The sequence below is a fragment of the Zootoca vivipara genome, chromosome 12 (genome assembly GCF_963506605.1).
Source record: "Zootoca vivipara chromosome 12, rZooViv1.1, whole genome shotgun sequence".
Taxonomy (NCBI): domain Eukaryota; kingdom Metazoa; phylum Chordata; class Lepidosauria; order Squamata; family Lacertidae; genus Zootoca; species Zootoca vivipara.
The window spans coordinates 35,140,422-35,162,281 of NC_083287.1; the positions used below are offsets into that span (position 1 = coordinate 35,140,422).

Here is a 21,860-nt window from a genome sequence, read left to right on the forward strand (position 1 = left end):
TAACAAAATATGTTTTTAAATACATATTTTGAATGGTGTTTTTTAAAAATAAAAAAACCAGAAACAGAACAGGGTTATGGATTAACAAGCACACACCAATGAAGGAGATTATAAGTCAATACCAGAAAGATACACCCATCTCTAGCTGCCACATTACTAAGACAATGTATGAATCAGGTCTCATTGAGACTTGATGAGCAGTTGCCCTTTTACTTCAATCCAGGTTCGCTTGCTTGCTTTCTGCTCTTACCTGCTTCCTGACTTCTCCTTCATCTCTATAACATCTGGCCCACCCACACTCCTTTGTGAGGTGGTGGGGAGGGCAGAGTGGGGCCAATGTATCAGCATGAGCAATGGGTGGGCTCTATCCGCTATTGTTAAGAATGGAAATATTTCATCTGTTTACTTCTGCAAAACAACCCAAACCCACAGCCCTGCATTTTTTGGGATCTGCTAATAGGCAGGCTTGTTGTGATCGTAGCTCATGTGACCTACATGTGCCTATGTTCCTCTCTGGAGTAGGTGCCCACAACACTTCCTCTTTGGTTGCAGAAAGGTCCTACTATTCTAACCCTCAGATATCAAAGATGGGAAACTGAAGCCAGATGCTAGCCTAATCATAATAAGACACAGTGACTAGATTTCCCTTTGGGGAGGAAATGATAAAAACACTCAGTATTTTTTTAAAAAAAATGATAAAAACATTTTCTTTACTTATCTGCAAAATCAGGAGGTTTGAAAGATGTCCAATAGAAATGCAATGTGCTTTATTATGATTATTTGCTTGAATCCAAATATGGAATAGCTGAATGAAAATTTTCAAATGCTTACTGGATGGGTGACACCAAAATAAGTGTTTGTTGGGAATGGATTCCTAATACAGAAGCATTTTTCCCTTAAATCAGCTTGATGCTTTTTCTTGTATTTTTTTTTTTGAAAGCAGAGGGAGACATATGATTTTGTCGCTGTTAAAAATAGAAGGGAATTTACAAAAAAAAATTGCAATGAAGCGGGAGCTGGTGTTTCAAAAGATACAAACAGAGACACAAAACTGTAACAAAAAACCTGAAGGCATACATCTCCCAGTGAACTTTCGTACATTCCAGGAGTTGTATTGCACAGCAAAAGAAAATTACAAAGGTCCCAAAGCAAAGGAACATTTGGCTCTGAAATGTTTTGGTGGCCCTTGTACAGACAAACAAACAGCTGTACTTAGGATATGACTCCAGAGAATTGATTACATGCACCAATTTGGTCACAGCTACTTGTAAAGCATTTTGGGAAACCATATATTTTTTTGGGGGGGGGAACTATGAGAAAAAAGAGGGAGAGATCTGGTTTCTTTTTATATATAGCTGACAAAGGTCTTGGAGTTCCCTCAGAAAGTACATTTACCGACCCAAGTCATAGTTGCTTGGAAACGATACAACAAATAAGAAGCATGCAGTCTGGTGGTGACCACATCTTCCTTGGGCCGGCTTCCTTATAACTTCAGACTGAGTGCAAAATTGTCATTTAGAAAGACCATGGGCCTATCAAAATAAACCACCACTGGAATAAGAATGCTTCAAGATGAATTTGCGTACGTTTGATGGCTGTGGTCCTTAGCTATGTGGACCTGCATTGATTCCTCTTGGTTGACTTACTTACGGCTGTAGCATATCAGCACATCTTCCTGTTTCTTTCCCTGCCCTCAGACCAATGCTGCCCCAAGACATTTTGCTACATAAGCTACAACAGCAATGTTTCCTCCTAGTCAACATGCCAAGTTGTTTCAGCATCTGAGGCAGATAATCCCAAAAGCACCTCCTCCCTGACATGACAATAAGTATACGACAACAAGTTAAGCAAACTACATATCAAGTTGCTGCCTTTGTAGGCAGCAGTGATGCAGAGACATTCAGTTTGCCAATTTTCTACAGCAGGTGTGAGGGACTCCCTACTATGCCTGGCCACAATTGCTGGGGCTGATGGGAGTTGTAGTTCAGCAGCTTCTGGAGGACCTAAAGCTCTCCACATCTGTGCTACAGCCATGTGTACATTGAGAAAAGAGTTGAAAAAGTGTTCACAGCCCTGTGACTTTCTATTTGATATACAGTATGCCTCTCTTGTTCCAAACTCACCTATGGTTGCCGCAGGAACTTAAAAATGAAAGCAAGCTAAATCAAAAGTTGTCAAATGCTCACATGGAGGTCATTTATGAAACCATTATGGCAAAGGCTAAAATTAAATACAGGTGAAACTCGGAAAATTATAATATCGTCGAAAAGTGCATTTATTTCAGTAATGCAACTTATTATTTTTTATTTTTCTTTTAATTTTTACAAATGCTTTCTTTTGGAAATTCCAAGTAATAAAACAAATAGTTACAATAATACAAAGATAAACAAAAATAAACATCGCTATTACATTTCATTAATTACATTCCATTTACAGTGGTACCTTGGTTTAAGTACACAATTGGTTCTGAGAGCCTAACGACAAATAATTACAATTACAACAAATAAAGGCTTGGCATATCTTGCTTTGCATGTCATGCATCTATCACATATATTGGTTTCACCTTTTAAGTTGCATTACTGAAATAAATGCACTTTTCGACGATATTCTAATTTCCCGAGTTTCACCTGTACATGCTGCAGATTAGAAAAGGCATGGACAGATTCAAAAGAATGCCGGGGGGGGGGGGGCAAACTAGAACCAAGACAAAAGGTTCATTTTTTTTTTTTGAAAGGGCAAGATAACTTTCTTTGAAATTTTGTTCTGCATCTTTCACATCAAGGAAAGAAGGCTAGGCAAGGCTCTCTCTCCAGCTTCTCACTGGAATGCTTTGGGAGCATTGCATCATGTCTCTTCCAAGGCATTCCGGGAAGTGCAACAATTCTAGTGAAAATTCTCCACCTCCTCACAAGGAAGCAGAAGAAAATCAGCCCCCATTTTTACATGGGGAGAATACTTTTTTGGAAACCAGGCAGGGGATTTTTTTGCCTACCCCTGGTTAAAATGGCAGAATCAATGAGGCTGGACAAGACAACTCGCTTTAAAAGAAAGTCAAAACCTTGCCCGATTTAAAAATGCAAACACAATGCAAACTAAACAAAAAATGAACATTAAGTAAGGGAAGAAGGCATTTGAAGAGCAATCTCTCTTCCTTTCACCCTTTCACCCCCTTGTGCTTACTGGAGGCAGCCAAGAATAGCAGCAAACTGCGGGGTGGGCTAAGAAAACAGAGTGGGAGTCCCATTTGGTATTGGCACTGCATGTGAAAAGTAAGGGGGGGGGAAGGACCCCAAGGAGCACTAAGTAGAGTGTTCTAAGTGGAGCATTAGCACATTATTCCATTCTTGATTTGAATTGCATGGAGAGCTTACTTGGGGTGGGGGGTGGGGTCTCTACAGTAGTACATTTACAAGACAAAATCAGTTCCAGAACAATTTTAAAGGACTTACATAATTTTTTTGAGCAAACGGTAAACACAGGGCAAGTTGAAGATCAGGCAGTTGATTGCCTGGGATTTCCTGTCCTTTCCAATAAGCCTGTTACAGCGCCACAGAATGTGAAAGATTGTGGGTGGCCAGAGAACAAGGGGAAAGCTGCAGCTAAGATTAAATAATTTAGGGGATTTCCACCCCCTCTAAATAATAAGGCGCAGTGCCCACCAACAACTCGAAACTATTTAGAAGTTTGGGAAAAGAAAAGATAAGCTAACAGTGCAGCCCCTCAAAGGAGGATGATGTCATCTGTCTCCACAGGGGGAAAGAAAAAGGCCCTTTCCCCCTCTTCCTTTGTCTGGCTCTAGGATGACATCACCTCGCAGTCCTGAGATCTTATTCCTGTTGTTCAGTAACACTTCCCCTGCTGGGTTTCAGCTGAAGAGCTGTCTTCCTTTTCACAAGTCACTCATTTCTCAGCAACGCTGCTGACCCTCGCTCCCCTGCCTCAAACCCCCCTCCCTCTCAGTTCCTCCTTCCTGCCACTTCGGATTCTGAACTCCTCAAAAATTCCAGCCAAAGAGAAAGTCCTTTGGGATCTACCAAAGGATTTCAGTCTTTCAGCCTCTGCTGCAGAGGAACCTCCCCTTCCAAGGCAGAGTAGGAATCCGTACAACTGCACAACCCAAAACAGGGGGCCTCAGTGGCAGATCCCAGCCGCTTCGCAGGGCTGTCAAAAACTGAATTGTGTGAACTGATTAGGCAGACAAGGCAACTGTGGCTATTTCATTATTTTCCCAGCCCACCCGCCCGCCTCCCTCTCTCCGAATTGATGGACAATGCCACAGGTTTTCATCCCCCTGCAGTGGTATGCTGTTGTTAAATAGGTCAAGCCACAAAGCCAAACTGATGTACAGCCATGTTTCCTCAAACACACGAGAAGAAAGAAGAAAGGCAAACATATTTTCCATCAACATGGCTATTAATGCATTGCATTATGAAAAGGTGTGCATGCTGGCTTGGTCAACAGAGTGCATGACATCTCCTGGTGCACAGGGACACTGGGGCACTAATGGTCCTGGAGTCAACAGTGTGGTATACCAGGTGTGAGGTAATCTGAACAGAAAGTGTGACAGAATCTCCTGGTACACATAAACTCAAATTACCACCCTCTTCTAACAAATATTTCTAGAATTTTGAGCAGCGCTGTTGGTGTGTGTGTTAAAAAATAAGGTACTGGTGCTCATGACTTGATAAAAGCGCTGTGGGGGCCGGCCCAAAAATGGCTCCCACAGGCAGCAAAACAAAACAAAAAACCAGAGGTGACAATACTCGATGCCAGTCAGCACCACCACCACAGAAGAAAGGACTGGTTCTGAGATACGGTAGCACACCATTTTGTGCGAAACGAAATGAGAGAAATTTTGTTAACTTACCATTTACATGCCATAACATCTGGAATCCTGTAGATTCGCCTATTTTATCAGAGAAAAACACCACATGAAGGCTGGAGCCTGTTGTGCCTCCAGCTGGGACATCAGCATTGCCACAGAATGTGCTTATCAGGCTGGACTGGGCATTGGGTCCATCATAAAGCTGAAATCAAGCATAAGGAAGTGAAATGGAAATAGATCGCCGACTTGATGCCAGTTTTTTGAAGCGGACATTTAAAAGCAATAGTGATTGCGTGTCTCAGGTATTAGGCAGGTGTGTTGCAACAAATGTGGCTGGTCTTTTTTTAAAAAAACACTAATCCAGTAGTCTGTCAGGGGCTGAAATGCAGGTGGTTTCCTGATCCCTTGACACCCTGGCCACCTCTGAGTGCTCTATTAGTCTATAGTGCAATAAGTGACACATGAAATCTATTGGTTAATTTTCTGTTTAGGGAAGAAGTACCTGCAATGTTTGGTCTCCTGAAAAAAACATCAAGAAGTGCCTTGTCAAAATAACATCCAAGTAACACCTAGCTCAACTTTTGGCTTCTAATAATCAAATGCCTTTGGAAAGCTCACAACACAAATGCTTTACTCCTATAACACCAGTCTTGAAAGACCTACATTGGCTCCCAGTACGTTTCCGAACACAATTCAAAGTGTTGGTGCTGACCTTTAAAGCCCTAAGGCCTCAGTCCAGTATACCTGAAGGAGTGTCTCCACCCCCATCGTTCTGCCCGGACACTGAGGTCCAGTACCGAGGGCCTTCTGGCGGTTCCCTCGCTGCGAGAAGCCAAGTTGCAGGGAACTAGGCAGAGGGCCTTCTTGGTAGTGGCGCCCGCCCTGTGGAACGCCCTCCCATCAGATGTCAAAGAGAAAAACAGCTACCAGATTTTTAGAAGGCATCTGATGGCAGCCCTGTTTAGGGAGGCTTTTAATCTTTAATCAATTATTTTTTTCTTCTGTTGGAAGCCGCCCAGAGTGTCTGGGGAAACCCAGCCAGATGGGCGGGGTATAAAATAATAATAATAATAATAATAATAATAATAATAATAATAACAACAACAACAACAACAACAACAACAACTATAGGGAAATCTCAAATATGAATACACTGCTTTAAGTATAATAATAATAATAATAATAATAATAATAATAATAATAATAATAATTTATTATTTATACCCCGCCCATCTGGCCGGGTTCCCCCAGCCACTCTGGGCGGCTTCCAAAAAAACAGAAATTCTAAAATACAGAAATCCATCAAACATTAAAAGCTTCCCTAAAAAGGGCTGCCTTGAGATGCCTTCTAAAGGTCTGGTAATTGTTCTCTTTGACCTCTAGTGGGAGGGCATTCCACAGGGTGGGTGCCACTACCGAGAAGGCCCTCTGCCTGGTTCCCTGTAACTTGGCTTCTCGTAATGAGGGAACCGCCAGAAGGCCCTCGGAGCTGGACCTCAGTGTCCGGGCAGAACGATGGGGGTGGAGACGCTCCTTCAGGTATACCGGACCGAGGCCGTTTAGGGGGGGGCGGAGTGTAAGAAAATCAACAAGGTTTTGTTGCTGTTTCTTAAATGGAAAGTTCAGTGCACCCTGACTTCTATTTTAAGCATATAATTTTACAGCATTATTTACCGGCACAATGAGAAGCAGGAATTTAACTCTGTATTTGTAAATATTTGTACTTGAAGTCTGGAGAAGCATTCACCTTCTATTGTGATTGTGCCCTACAGTGGTACTCTTTTGATTTTCTGACTCATGGTTCATGGTCATTCTGAGACAGTCCAGCAAAGACTTGCCATAGAAATGATGTTTGAATACCCCCCATTGCTAAGACATTGGCATGCTCTTTTTCAGAATTTCAATAGAAACTTCTAAGGGGCGGGGGGATGACTATCTTGGAGCATCTATTGTCAAATAGTCCTCTCCCTGCACAACAAATCACTCCCCCCTTCCTTTTTGTGACCCCCCCCCGTATGGCAGAGCCCTCAGGTAGGTATGGGAAAGGAAATCAATTTTGTTCACATTTAATGAACTACCAAATCACACTTTTCAAACCTGCATGCAAACCAAAGCACAATTATGCTTCAAGGTTTGCACGCCTCCAAATTTTGCAATGCAGTTCCTCAATCAAACAACGTGCACAGAAACACATACATTAGGAGGAAGTATGCATAAAACTGCATATATCTGTGAAAATAACATATAAAATGCAGCATATTGCGGGAAGGTGCTTGCAAAACAATGTATATTAGTCACAGCTATGTACAAAAATGTTTTTATGAGGAGAAATTAGCACTAAAAATGCTGGTGAATTTTCATGAGAGAATTCTACAGTTTAGGGGCTGCTTCAAAAAAATGCCCTCTCTTGGGCTGCCACCGCCAAACTTCTGAGGGCAATAGAACTACCAAGATGGCCATCCCTGCTGAAATTAACATCCAATAGAAAGGAAGGAGGTGGTATTTCAAATATTTGGAGTCTACGTTGATTAGAGGTCAACACAAATGTGAACACCTTCAATTGGCTGCAGAAATGAACTGCCAACCAGTTGGCAAAGACAACAGAAGTTAGCTGTGGTAAAAAATCCTTGCGGAGGTGGTGAACACCCCCCTTCGTAATTCTTTCCTAAACTTGATCTCAGACAGCAGAAACTTTGTACTTCTACGCAGTTTCTATCAAAACAAATCAGCCATTTTCAAATAAATAATGGTTGTCATAGAAACCACTTCACGTCGTACTGCTTCCAATTTGGTTCTCGGAGCGGGGCGGTTTATTCACAGGAAATTCAAATGAAAACGGCGAGACAGCTGTTAACTGTTCGAGAGTGAGGCAAGAGCTAGGGTTACAGGCATTTGTAAAGCGGTCCCACTTTCTAAAGGAAAAGAACAGCTGTGCATTTTCGTGAAGAATTTTGAACATCTCAGGCATAATTCAAGTCCTTCGTAAAGCACAGCCTAGAGCCAACTCAAATGAATTTAGTGCTGCCGTAGAGATATTCGCATCATTTCTATATCTTGCCTTGAGGTCTCCAGACGGGCCTTTTTATTTATGGCTTCCATCAGAGGCCGCCAACCTTTTTAAGCCCGTGGGCACATTTAGAATTTAGAGTGAGTGCTGTGGGCTCTATACACACTTTATTTCCCCAAGGGATTTGGGTAAATAGAATCCAGTATAATTAATCCGAGCCTTGAAAAGTATGCAGAACTGAAAGAGGAAATGGGAAAGAGTCTCTTTTCCACATTCTTTCTTCAGCTCTGTGGTCTCGTCAAGAGAGGGAAAGAGAACCACACCCAACACCTCATGACCATGGGGGCAGTGAGTAGGGAGATGGGGGTCTCTGAGAATTCATGAGTGCCAGGGGAAGAGCTCAAGGACACCATTGCACACATGAACATCATGATAGTGACTGCTGGCTTACATCTTAAGAGCAGGAAGAAGCACGGCTATTTTATTATTATTATTATTATTATTATTATTATTATTATTATTATTATTATCCTTCCTTCCACAGGAACCCAGGATGGCAAACACACAAATGATAAAACATCTAAAAATAATTCTAATACAGAAAGTCTGGGAAAGATCTCTACTTAAAAGGCTTGAAAGCTATTATTATAGTTATAATTCAACACATGGTTATTACATAGTTGCATTTGTATCCCCCTCCCTTTTCCCGAAAAGACCTTGAAGAAAAGACCAGAGATTTGCATTAAAAAAACATAATGAATGGCACATTTCACACTTGCTTTTTGTGTGCTATTATATGTTATTTTCATTAATATATGTACTTTCCCACACACTTTAGCCAAGTATATGCGTTTCGGTCCACACTCCTTGACTGGAGAATAATTGTATTGCAAAATTCGGAGAAGTGTGAATTTTGAAGAATGGCAGTATTTGGGCATATTTGGCCTTGCTCCACATGGCAACTCACCAAACAGGCACTCCAGGGGTTAGCAAAAAGCAGTAATAAGTCCAGCTGCTGCTTTATACCCATACATAAATATATCCTTATCTTGGGAGATGCTCAGCTAGAGGAAATGAATATAATGGCTCAATGCCCGACAGAGACTTTGGTACAGATGGGCAACCCCAACTGGAGAATGTGAGAGCATAAAGAGGAAGCAGTTGATTAAAAAACACACCATGATTGAGTCACCATCCTTCTCATCTTCCAACTATTGCTAAATGACTTACACCAGGGCTGGGGAATCTGCGGCCCTCCAGATGTTGCTGGAGGGCGTGTTTCATAACTGAACGAAACACACAAGGACAGCTAAACAGAGGGGAGGCCCATAAGATCATTGAGATCCAGCGCTGAGGGCCTTCTGGCGGCTCCCTCATTGCGAGAAGTGAGGTTACAGGGAACCAGACAGAGGGCCTTCTTGGTACTGGCGCCCGGCCTGTGGAACGCCCTCCCATGTCAAGGAAATAAGCAGCTATCCTATTTTTTAAAGTTTTTAATATTTAATGCTGTATTGTTTTTAACACTCAATTGGGAGCCACCCAGAGTGGCTGGGGAAACTCAGCCAGATGGGCAGGGTATAAATAAATTATTATTATTATTATTATTATTATTATTATTATTATTATTATTATTATTATTATTATTCTAGGCATCTAGCTGCATCACCTGCAACAGCAACAGCTATTCCTCCAGCTTGCCATTTGAAATTTGCAGATTTAGCCTTCCTCTTTGTTTCTTCAGCAGCCTCCAGCAGAGTCTACTTCTCAGACGGACTTATTTTTCATTTCATAAATATCTTAGGAATATTTATGATCAACAGGCATTCTTTGGCTCACTGACTATTTTCACAGAGGGGTGAATAACAAAGCTATTAAATTCTGCTAATCCTTAGCAAATATAACAGAGCTGATATTGATCTGCTAGGCAGGCTAAAGGTCATTATGCAGCCAAGCCAAGGATGTTGTTTTGCGAACTGCACTGGCACAACCCTGTGCCCATTCAAAACCATCCCGCAGGAAATACCACAGATTGCCTTCTCATAGTTTCAGAAGGAAAGCTGCATTTTTAAGCAGTGAAGTTTCCCCCCTTCAAAGTGAAAAGGAATTTGTGAATAATTCACTCGTTCCAAACACTTGACCTCTCCAGTTTTGCTTCACATCACTTTGGTTTTAAAACATACTTTATATCTCAAAGAGAATGAATCATATCTAGAGCCTCCCATTTCCCATAGATATTTCTGGGAATTCCATAAACAGAAGAGGAGCACAGTAGCTATCTCCTGCTTGTGATTCCCATGACTAGAAATCAGAGGCCCAAGATATCTGATCCTTGAGTTAAAGTGTGCATAAACATGGATATATTTGTAACAATAATATACAACAGGGCATTATCCTAGCGGGAAATGCTTCACAATAATGCATACAAACCTGTGTATATTAGGGGAAATTTGCACTAAAATGTTGGTGAATATTTATGAGGACTTTTGCAAACTGGTGTAGGAATACAGAATACTGAACGTAAGCCTGGAAGAATGAGAAAATGAAACTGACAGATTTGCTCATTCCTAATGGCCACTGGAAGGACAGATCCTGAAGCTGAGGCTCCAATACTTTGGTCACCTCATGAGAAGAGAAGACTCCCTGGAAAAGACCCTGATTCTAGGAAAGACTGAGGGCACAAGGAGAAGGGGATGACAGAGGATGAGATGGTTGGACAGTGTTCTCGAAGCTACCAACATGAGTTTGACCAAACTGTGGAAGACAGGAGTGCCTGGCGTGCTCTGGTCCATGGGGCCACGAAGATCGGACATGACTAAACGACTAAACAACAACAACAACAATGGCCAATAGGATTGGTAGCCTTATACTTCAGGAATTGATCCAATTCCCTTTTAAAGTCGTCTGAGTCAGCAGCCATCACTGTATCTTGTGGGAGCGAATCCCACAGTTCAATTGGATTAAGCAGTGATAAAAATGGCTGAGCCACAGTTTACAAGCATGCAAGGATTCCAAGTGTATTAGAGAGGTTAATGCAAGCTTCCTTTATGGCTCCTCCATGGACAGATGTATGCTGGTGATACATCTGAAAACAAAACAAAATCTTTCTCTCTCTGCTGGCTTTCATTGACTACCAGACAGCTTTTTAACAGTGGAAGGGACTCTCTCAGAAAGTGGTGGACTTTCCTTAACTGGAGGTTTTTAAACAGGGGTTGGACGACCATCTGTCAGGGATTTTTTAACTGTGTTTGCTGCACTGCAGTGGATTGGACTAGATGGCTTTTGGGCGACCCTTCCACCTTGGCAGTTCTATGGTTCTAAGTGAGACTACGGCACATGAAACCAGGAATACCAAACCTATGAACATTCCCATGTTTCTACTGAATATTCCATCCGAATTAACTGCATGCTTGTTACACCCGCTAGCATTTTTGCTACATGCAATAGCTAGTATAGCTTGGTTGGTAGAGCACGGCCATGGGTTTGAGCCCCACGCTGGGCCAAAGATCCCTGCATTGTAAGGGGTTGGACAACTCTACGATTCTATGATTCTGCAAGCCATTGAAGCATGAAGCCTCTTATTTCAAAGGCTCACAATACATCAGGACATTTGTTAAAAAACAACACACAACCAAAACCAAAATGGGAGCAACTGAATTAGCTACGCTGATACTTCACAGTTGCCCCGTTGTACGTTTTAATCATGCTGCCCTGAAAAGGCAGGGTGTGGCAGCTGAAGAAAAATCGCAACTAAAAATAAGCTATTAGTCATTCACTGTGGGGCTTGCATGTCTCAGAGTAAAACCACCCTCATGGAAGCATTTCGAAGTATTTGGAACTCTTAGTCATCTGAGGTTTGCTGTAATTAGAGACCATCTTTCTCTTGCATCCTTTACATTACTACAGTGATTTTAAGTTCTGCTTTCAGATTGCCAGGTAGAAAATTTCTTAACCATGTCAGGGTCAGATGCATAAGCACTGGTCTCCCTCCTCAACATTTTGAGGTCCATGGGCACAAATGGGGCTGGGTGAATATGCCACATTCAGTTTCTCCCAGCTTCTCATTGTGCCAATTTGAAATTCAGTTTTCCACATTCCCACATCAGTTTGTGATTGAGGGGAAAACACACACACACCAGAATTCTCATTCGAGTTTCTTCCTCTATACCAGGCTTCTTCAACCTCAGTCCTCCAGATGTTTTGAGACTACAATTCCCAGCATCCCAGACAACTGGTCCTGCTAGCTAGGGATCATGGGAGTTGTAGGCCAAAAACATCTGGAGAGCCGTGGTTGAGGAAGCCTGTTCTATACACATTCTTCTCTGCAATTTTACCTAATATACACATTTTTGCACAGCATTTCCCCCCAATACGTGTTTTTGTGTATTGTATCCATGTATATATGCATTTACACAACACTTCACCCCAGCATATGCTTTTTTGTACACATTACAAAAATGCAAAGATCACCAGGGTCAAAGCAATGATTCTTAAACATCAACTTCGTTGGACTAGTCATGTTGTTCGGATGCCTGATTATGGTCTTCCAAAGCAAGTACTCTATTCCGAACTTAAAAATGGAAAGATAATGCAACAAAAGAGGTTTAAAGACTGTCTCAAGGCAAATCTATAAAAATGTAGTATAAACACCGACAACTGGGAAACACTGGCCTGCAAGCGCTCCAATTGGAGAACAGCCTTTCCCAAAGGTGTTATGGGCTCGAACTCAGGACAAAAGGGAGAAACATACTAAGAGGAAGGCATGCTTAGCAAACCCTCACCATGATCAACTCCCATCCAGAAACCTATGTCCCCACTGTAGAAGGACGTGTGGATCCAGAATTGGCCTCCACAGTCACTTACAGACTCACTGTTAAAACTGTGTTTATGGAAGACAATCTTACTTGGCTATGAGTGATCGCCAAAGAAGAAGAAGACTCGGCTGGATAATTGCATTGCAAAATTTGGAGAAGTGCAAATTTGAAAGTGGGGGCTGTGCTCTGGTTCTCATTGTGTTTCAGAAAATGTGACTAGGGCAAGTTAACATTTAAATAAAAAGTGACCTGAATGTCTCCCCATCAGAATGTCTCTGATGGCGCCTGGGTGCCCCCGGGTGCCACATTGGCAACCCATGTTTTAGAGGATCCAGTGCCTTGGAGACTTACCTCAAGCTTTAAATCACTGACCATATCTGTAGAAAGTAAAAAACAACAACAAGGATCTACTGGTGGTAATGTTTGCTTTGAGTGTCACTGAAGTGTTAAGATATTTTCTAAATGTGCAGAAAGTGGAGGATCAGAAATGCATTCACCAGTAGCAACCCGAGAAAAAATAGGGCTGGGGAGGGTGACAGAAGGAGGAAAGGGCATTTCTGCAAATGAAAGTGATGGGTGGTTGGCGAGGGACCCTGTGTGAGAGGCAGGGAAGGGAAGATCTCCAAGATTGGGCAGCTGGGAGAAGAAAAAAAAATCTAATACAAAACAAGAAAGAGTCAAAGGGCATTTCTGGAAGGGTGTGCAGTTTTACAAATGTTCCATGTTATAAAGTCATGCATTTCAAACAGTGAGAAGCAGCATTTAGTTTAGTAGGCTTCTTTCAAGCTCAAATATTTTCCCCTTTGATAACTCAAACAAGTAAGAGTTCCTCCTCGATTTGCCCTTGTTCCTTTTTTGGTAGATCCTCTTTCAACACCATATGCAAAACAGGAAATATTTTCTTCATACCTTTAAATGGTCACGCCCACAGTTTTCTCCTCCTTCTGTGCTAAATTCTGAGAAGCTGTAGTTGAGTGTATTGCCAGTTGTAGTTTGGATGGTCCAGGAGCAAAGTGAATCCGGAGGATACTTATTAGGGTAGTTCAAACTCTCCAAGATGCCTTGGCTACGGTTGGCAATGACCACACCCTGGCAAACTTGTGAAAAACATTTGGGGGGAAAAGGTTATACTTTCTAAAGTTTTCTTTTCTATATATTCAAAGAATCAACCAACACTAATACAGTCATACCTTGGAAGTAGAACAGAATTCATTCCAGAAGTCCGTTCGACTTCCAAAACGTTCAGAAACCATAGCGCAGCTTCTGATTGGCTGCAGGAAGCTCCTGCAGCCAATCGGAAGCCGCAGAAGCCCCGTTGGACATTTGGCTTCCAGAAAAATTTCAAAAACTGGAACACTCACTTACGAAGTTTAAAAGGAACTTCAGGAGCCGAAACATACTGTACAAGTACCAAGGCATTTGACAACCAAGGTACAACTGTAATATCTAAAGTAACAATGAGAGTCACATATATTTCATAGAGGAGAATTCCCCCCTGTTCATCATCTCTTATGTAATATTCCCCAACACTCTTTCCAAAAATCTCAGTGGCTTTATAAACATGTATTGAAAGAAAGAAAGAAAGAAAGAAAGAAAGAAAGAAAGAAAGAAAGAAAGAAAGAAAGCTATCTCAAAACACCTGCTATGTCCATCCCAGACAATATATTTTATACAGTTTATCATCATTGTCTCATAGGACAAGTTTCTGGTTTAAGCAAATCTTTATAACAAGCTGGATCACAGCAGCAGCACTACCAACATGCTGATTTCTTTTTTATTCGTGATTTTTTTAGGGGTGGAGGGAGATGGGGAAAAGGGAAAAATAGAGAAGGAACAAAATGGGATACAGTGTATCTTATACAGAAAGGGTGGGGAACCTCTGACCTGCAGGCCAAACATGGCCACTAGGGTTTTAAATTTGGTCTGAAGTTCAGCTTCATGGTCATGTTTCTTGGTCTTGCCATTACATACTTGAATAAATGGAAGTGGGGAAGGAACTTTTCAACTTGGATCAGGAAATGCCTGGCAAAGGTACGCGCACAGAGATAGCCGGAACTGGTTGCCACATTCATGTTATGGAAATCAAATTGTTAGTACTTACTCTGCTTATAACGAGCAAAGAAACCTCCGCCTCCGAAAGTGGCATCTGTCCTTAGTTTTACATACAAACTGTCCCCAGTAGAGTGGAGGGTGGGTGGTATCCGATCATCACAAAATTTGCCCAACATCTTAGCACTAGTACTGTTGCCATCATAGACCTATATAGGGCAATAGAAACATAGAAGTAAAAACAATATTAGCTGACTACTAAATTGATCATACAGTATATAATTTTTGCATGGGTTAGATGTGCAGTGCAGTGGGAATTAATCTCGTATGCCTTCAAGAATGTATGCAAATGAGCACATGTTGAACATACTGCAATCCTATTGTGCAATCCATGGGGTACAGCTAATTGAACTCACACAAGGCTAGCCAGACACATACAGTGGAACCTTGGTTTATGAACACCTCGGTTTATGAATTTTCAGTTTACGAACGCCGCGGACCCATCTGGAACAGATTAATTCACTTTCCATTACTTTCAATGGGAAAATTCGCTTCAGTTTATGAACGCTTCCGTTTATGAACAGACTTCCGGAGCCAATTACACCCATGCTTCGGGTTAAATACGCTTCAGGTTGAGTACTCCGCGGACCCGTCTGGAACGGATTAATCCACTTTCCATTACTTTCAATGGGAAAGTTCGCTTCAGTTTATGAATGCTTCAGTTTATGAATAGACCTCCGGAACCAATTGTGTTCATAAACCGGGGTACCACTGTATTTGATTCACGATACCATGAGATGTCTGCTGTGGGGTGCTTCTGTTTTGGCAATTATTTCATCCTGGTGCTGCAATTTATTTATTTTGCTGCATTATGTGCCACTTTTCCTGACACGATATCTCATTAGCCAGGATCATCACACCATGGTGAAAAGTAAAGTAAAAACAAGAAAACGGGTCCAAAAGCAGTTGCACAGAAACCATGGCTGCATTTGCATGTCGTGCTAAGTGAAATCATGGCTTACTGGAACCATGCAGACATCGCAAGCCATGTGGAGATGAGGTTTGGCTTAGTGTGTGATCTGAACCTGGTCTCCAAGTTAAGCTCTCTCCTCACTAAACATGAAATGCAGCCATAGTTTCTTCCTGGTTGCAGTTTGTGGCTAGCGAGGAGACACTTTGACCAAGCGTTCCCGTGGTTGGAAGCAAAGTGGTTTCAGGCTCTTCTCTGGGAGCCCAGAGTTTGACTTACAAAGTCATGCAAACCAGGCCAGTGGCTACACACAGGTACTGGAAAGGTGTATGAAAGAATGGAAGGCAATTTTCCTTCCATGACATGGCAATTTTCATCAGAATCAAATCTCATAAAACTTTGGCATGACCCTGCTCATAGGCATTATTAGGATAATGCTGACTGTTCAAATATTTGCTAGACTCATATGTGCTTTCAGGAATAACAGAAGTGGCTGGAATGTCCTGCATTTGGATGCTGATTGTTGTTTTTTTAAGGGGGAGCATTCACCAGGGGGTAAAAAAATATTCTAATGCTCCGATTATTAAGAAAAATATTCAGGTCATTTATATAACAATTTGAATATGGACAGACAATGGAGTTCTTGTTAGGGAACTCACTGCCTTTGTTCTTATAATTCATTAAAGCATTTTGCTAACAGCCTGATGTGCAAGACACATTCCCGCTCAGGATGAAAAATGTTCATCTTTATACAAGACAGCTCTCTGTGGAAGCAAAATTTAAGTGGCAGAATGCATTCTAGAATTTCTTAAAGTGATGGCACACTTTATGAAGGAACATCGACTGAAGTCCCTGCCTATCCTTCGCCATCGCATGGAGAAAATCACTCACTACTGACTTCCAAACTTGATCCTAGCTCTAGGGAAGGGACAGTGTAGAAGGGAAAAGATCGTTCCTGGGGAGGAGTTACCGTATAACAGTAGCAGTTTGCTCCCAAACCCATAAGAGAGGGAAACTATTTCCCTGTCCCCCACTTCATGATAGTGGTCCCAACACTGGAATCAGCAGTTGAGGGGAAAGCCAACCTCCAGATGTTGTTGGACCAACTCCCTTCAGCTCCCACTGATAATAATAAGGATAATAATAAGGATAATAATAATAATAATAATAATAATAATAATAATAATAATAATAATAAATTATTTATACCCCACCCATCTGGCCGGGTTGGTTGGGGATGATGGGACTTGGACAACATCTGGAGGGCCATGGGCTCCCCATCCTGGCTTTAGCCACATTTATTGTCTCATTCTTGGGGCTAAAAGGAGCAACTGGAACTTGGACAGCAACCAGAAGGACTCTTTTTTCTTTTCTTTTCTTTTTTCTTTTCTTTTTTCCTTTCTTCTCTTTCTTATTTCTTTGCGCTCTTCTTTCCTAGAACGGTTGAGACCAACCATAGTGACTGACTGCATATAGAGTAAACGTGCCCAATATGGCCAAGAATAAATAGTCCTCGATTAGGAGGAGGTTTGGATAGGAAAAATGCAACTCCAAGGCTGTGTCCTCTGAGACTAAGTAATGGGAAAATGAGGGGTGGAAATGACATCCATCCATAGCTATGGGCAGCAGTTCCTGCCACCATGGTGGAACTTTCCCCCAGGTACTGGGTGGCTTGGAATATTTCTGTAAAGAAAAAAAAAAGGCATTGTGTAAACTGGCTATTAGTGGAGAATTGTTCTATTGGTGTTGAAGGTCTCTTTTTACATTACTTTCATATCTCTAGAACAGTCCCTAGTGTGCCAGCCCCTGCCAGCATGGCCAATGGTCACTGGTGATGGGAGATGTAGTCCAACGAAATTTGGAGGGCTGCAAGCTGAGGAAAGCTGCTCCAAAGCCACATAGTGCCATGATTCTTACTGACCATCCTTGGGGATAATCAACCTTATTGGGGGGGGGGGGGGGGAGAGGATAAGCCACGGTACATACAGCAACATAGTCATATTGACAACGTGAATGTGACTCTAGGTGGAACTGATCAAACTGGAGTTCAAAAGGGCTTCCATGACTTGACTTGAGGAGCCAGTAGCATTCTGAATTGTGGTAGTAAGGCAATGGATAGTTGGGAGACGTAAAGATTCCAGAAGAAGTTGCAAGGGTTCCACCACAACCTGGAAACAAGTACAAAGAAAACACAGCTCAGCCACATTGCCCACCTCTGTTAAGGTCCAAAGTGCATGCCCAGTAAGGGAGAAATCCTTAAAATAATAATAATAATAATAATAATAATAATAATAATAATAATAATATATTATTTATACCCCGCCCATCTGGCTGGGTTTCCCTAGCCACTCTGGGCGGCTTACAACAGAAAAATAAAACACAGTAATCTATTAAACATTAAAAGCCTCCCTGAACAGGGCTGCCTTCAGATGTCTTCTAAAAGTCTGGTAGTTGTTTTCCTTTTTGACATCTGATGGGAGGGTGTTCCACAGGGCAGGCGCCACCACTGAGAAGGCCCTCTGCCTAGTTCCCTGCAACTTGGCTTCTCGCAACGAGGGAACCACCAGAAGGCCCTCGGTGCTGGACCTCAGTGTCCGGGCAGAATGATGGAGGTGGAGACGCTCCTTCAGGTATATTGGACCGAGGCCATTTAGGGCTTTAAAGGTCAGCACCAACACTTTGAATTGTGTTTGGAAACGTACTGGGAGCCGATGTAGATCTTTCAAGACCAGTGTTATGTGGTCTTGGCAGCCGCTCCCAGTCACCAGTCTAGCTGCCGCATTCTGGATTAGTTGTAGTTTCCGAGTCACATTCCGAGTAAACATTTCACATCCACATTGGAGGAAAGTGGTATATGCCATGCAACATTTTCTACTCAGGGAACTGGAAGTTTGAAAATCGGTGGCTCTGGATGATACCAAGAATGTGACTGAAGGTTAAGTGGCAGGAGGGCAAGAAACCAAAGGATCATCACTGAGGAAGGAAAGCTGGGCTGTACTCCTGCCCCTAGTAACAGTACCTCCATCAAGGTACTGTTCCATCAAGAAGAGACCATAAATTTTCCCAAGGGATTGTAGAATCATAGAATTATTTAGTGAATTTATACCTTGCCCTTTTTTTCCAAAGGAGCCTAGTTTGGTGAGGCAGTGTCCCTTTCACCCTAATGCACCAGCAGTTTCATGGCCCCTTCTTGCCACTAGTTATTTATTTATTTGACAGTATTTCCATAAGATGCATCAAGGGGGCTTAGGATACAATAAAACCAATCTATAAATATCTATAAAACCAAATTAAGATTGTCAATAGAACAGCATTCAATACTGCAATCGATAGCAATGGACAGATTTACACATTTATAAAAAGTATACAGCAAAAGCCCAGATGGCTTATGGTAAGGTCACACCATTAATATAAGAAATTATAGCATGCAACATTCTAAATATTAAAACCCAAAACTATTTCTGCCTGCCTACATTTTCCCCAGCATCTTTAGCATAGGCATAAATGGAACCTGTTGGGCCTCCTTTGGGAGGGAGTTCCACCATTGTGGCGTCACCACTGAAGAGGCCCTGTTTGTTGTCCTCAGCAGACAAATGGACCTGATTATAGTCTCACCCACAGATCCCAATAAGAAAGGCCAAAGAGCTTTATTCGGGAAGGATTTGCCAACAGAGAAACAAATATCTCTATCCCTATCTGACAGTAATAGACACCATTTTCTTTAACAGGCATTCTGATTTTACCTGTTGATGTTCCATCCCAGTAAACTGAGAATCCAGTGCTCGTATGTGAAAAATCACTCTCAAACTTTATCCACAGTTTGTTACTCTGGGAGATTGTAACTGGAGGCAACGTTGAGCCACAGTATTTCCCAAGCAATGGCGATGTCTCGTAACCTCCATCTCTGCAATCAGGGGGAACCACACAGTGATGGTTAAAAGGAAACCCTGCTGTACGTCCAATCACCAAAAGAGGTTCAGTTGGCGGGAATGTGAGGCAGGGGCTTTCCTGGGTCAGCTCCCCAATGATGGAATTCAAGCTCCCTGCCAGGGAGGTGAGGTGAGCAGCACAGTCCCACAACTCTGCAGCCCCCCTGGTGTCTCCTTGTTAAAAGGATCAGGTAGCAGTGATGGAAAAGATGATATGCCTGAGACCCACTGCCAGTCACAGTAGACAGTACTGGGGTAGATGGACAATCAGCCTGACCAGGTAGAAGACCTTATGTTGTAAGGGATATTTAGTGTATGGTGTTCAGGGATAGCGGCTGGAAGAGGGAGCATCTTAGGTACATTACAAAGTGAAGTGGATTCATGAACCTGTAAGATATTACTCTGAAGATCTCAGAAACTTGCCTGAGTTCTACGTAATCACTTGAACACCTGGCCCCTTCCTCCAAAGAGAAGTTGGTGAAGTGCAAAGCAATCTGCTTGTTGTTCCCCACGTGGATCCTGTAGATGCATGTCATTCGGTTGGGATAGTGGCCAGGATAGTTTGGAGATGTTAACTCACCAGACGCCTCCGTGTATTCATGTGAACAGACTTGAAAGGAAATGGAACGAAACAGGCAGGCAACGTTTAAAAGACATTGGGAATCTTGGCCTCATTGAAAAGATCTTAATAGGATACAAAGAGTTGGAAACAACCCCTGTTACTAACCACTACCTCCACAAAAATGAGCTATTTTTGCTTGTTCTTTGCTACCGCTTTAAGCTAAAATGCACCTATCAAGATCAAAGATTCAAAGATTTCACCTATTTATATATGGCTTACAGAAATTTCATCTAGACAAAAAAAAGTTTTTATTGATAAAAATAATAATAATCAAGGGATGGTAAGAACACTAGATGTCAGAGCAACCTTCTCTGACCTGTGGCCCTTCCCCAACTTCTCTTGACTCCAGCTCCCATCAGCGCCAGCCAGCCCATCCAACAGTCAGGTATGATAGGAGGTGGAGATCAAAAACATCTGGACAGCACCAAGCTGGGAAATGCTGTGCTAGAGAGAAAACCTAGGCCCTGATTCAAGCACTAAAATATATCCACCTTGTGCAGATGGAGCCCCAGTTTGAGGTTTCCCATTGCAAAGTAGATGGGCAGTTCCTATTACAATGTATTTTGTGAAAATATGTGCTATCCTTCTAGTAACATGTGCATATGGTTAAGGGAAAATGTGCTTCTCTCTCTCTCTCTCTCTCTCTCTCTCTCTCTCTCTCTCTCTCCTCTTCTTGAAGAAACCAATTAACTCTAAAATTTAAATATTATCTCTTCTGTGCAGTTTTTCTAAAGTAGATGAGGATGGACCTTGAAACCTAAGCAGCGATGGTGTGGTTGCCTAATGCCTAGTGCACTTATTTTGGATAGAGCTGCACAGTGTTCAGAGAGATTAAAGACAGATGAATATAAAACTTAAACATCCTGCTTGGCTAATGTCCTTCCGTGTAAATTTGTCCAGCACTATTACAGTAACTCTTCCTTTTTCATTATCCCAACTGGAACAGAGGTACCCTATTCAGTAACACAGCATCCAGCTCCTAGATTAAATGCTATCCATGTGAATTATAAATAGCACATGCACAAAGTTTTGGGTTGGTGATCTTTGTCAATAACAGGAAATCGTCTGATGTCTTGGTGCTTTTATTAATCATTAGGAGAAACTTGTGTTTCCGTCCATTTTCAGTATATGAATTCCAGCTTGCCCAGGGGGAGTAAAATTGTACTGAGTAGCTGTGCACAACTTTCTCTGCCAGGGTGTGAAGATGGCTAGACCCATCTGGTTCTGATCCCTGCCAGTCCAAGCCAGTCCAAAGCTGGCTCTCATGGAAAGGGCAATAAAAGCTGCTGGAAGCTGAACTGTGTAAACAGCCAGTGGAAGATTAAAACACCATTTTGTTGTCTCTTTCTTATACACCATTGCGCAACCCAGAAAATTAAAGCTGGGACATTACCCTCTCCTGTTCCTCCAGAAACACAATTCAGATCCATTATTTGCCAAGATTCTAATTTTAAAAGCTAGATGAAGAGTCTTGCATTGGGCATGATTTTTCTTTTAATTTGATCTCTCCCTGTCAAAAGAGATTTGCTACTTTCCCTGAGAGTCCTTTTATCCTAATATTTGCAACCTCCAACTCACCCTGCACCCCCCTACAGAACATACTCTATCTTCTTCTATATATATATATATATATATATATATATATAT

General features: G+C 42.0%; 1 protein-coding gene across 1 annotated transcript in view; it reads right to left on the reverse strand.

The window, feature by feature from the left end:
* The window catches only part of CUBN (cubilin), a 138,948-nt gene that overhangs the window by 71,552 nt on the left and 45,536 nt on the right, over positions 1 to 21,860 (reverse strand). Inside the window, exons 24-29 of the mRNA XM_035129760.2 lie at positions 20,015 to 20,201; positions 19,406 to 19,566; positions 17,649 to 17,830; positions 14,745 to 14,901; positions 13,553 to 13,740; positions 4,868 to 5,027 (exon numbers count right to left, since the gene is read on the reverse strand). Of these exons, the coding sequence (XP_034985651.2) occupies positions 4,868 to 5,027; positions 13,553 to 13,740; positions 14,745 to 14,901; positions 17,649 to 17,830; positions 19,406 to 19,566; positions 20,015 to 20,201 (1,035 nt within the window). The remainder of the gene's footprint in view (positions 1 to 4,867; positions 5,028 to 13,552; positions 13,741 to 14,744; positions 14,902 to 17,648; positions 17,831 to 19,405; positions 19,567 to 20,014; positions 20,202 to 21,860) is intronic.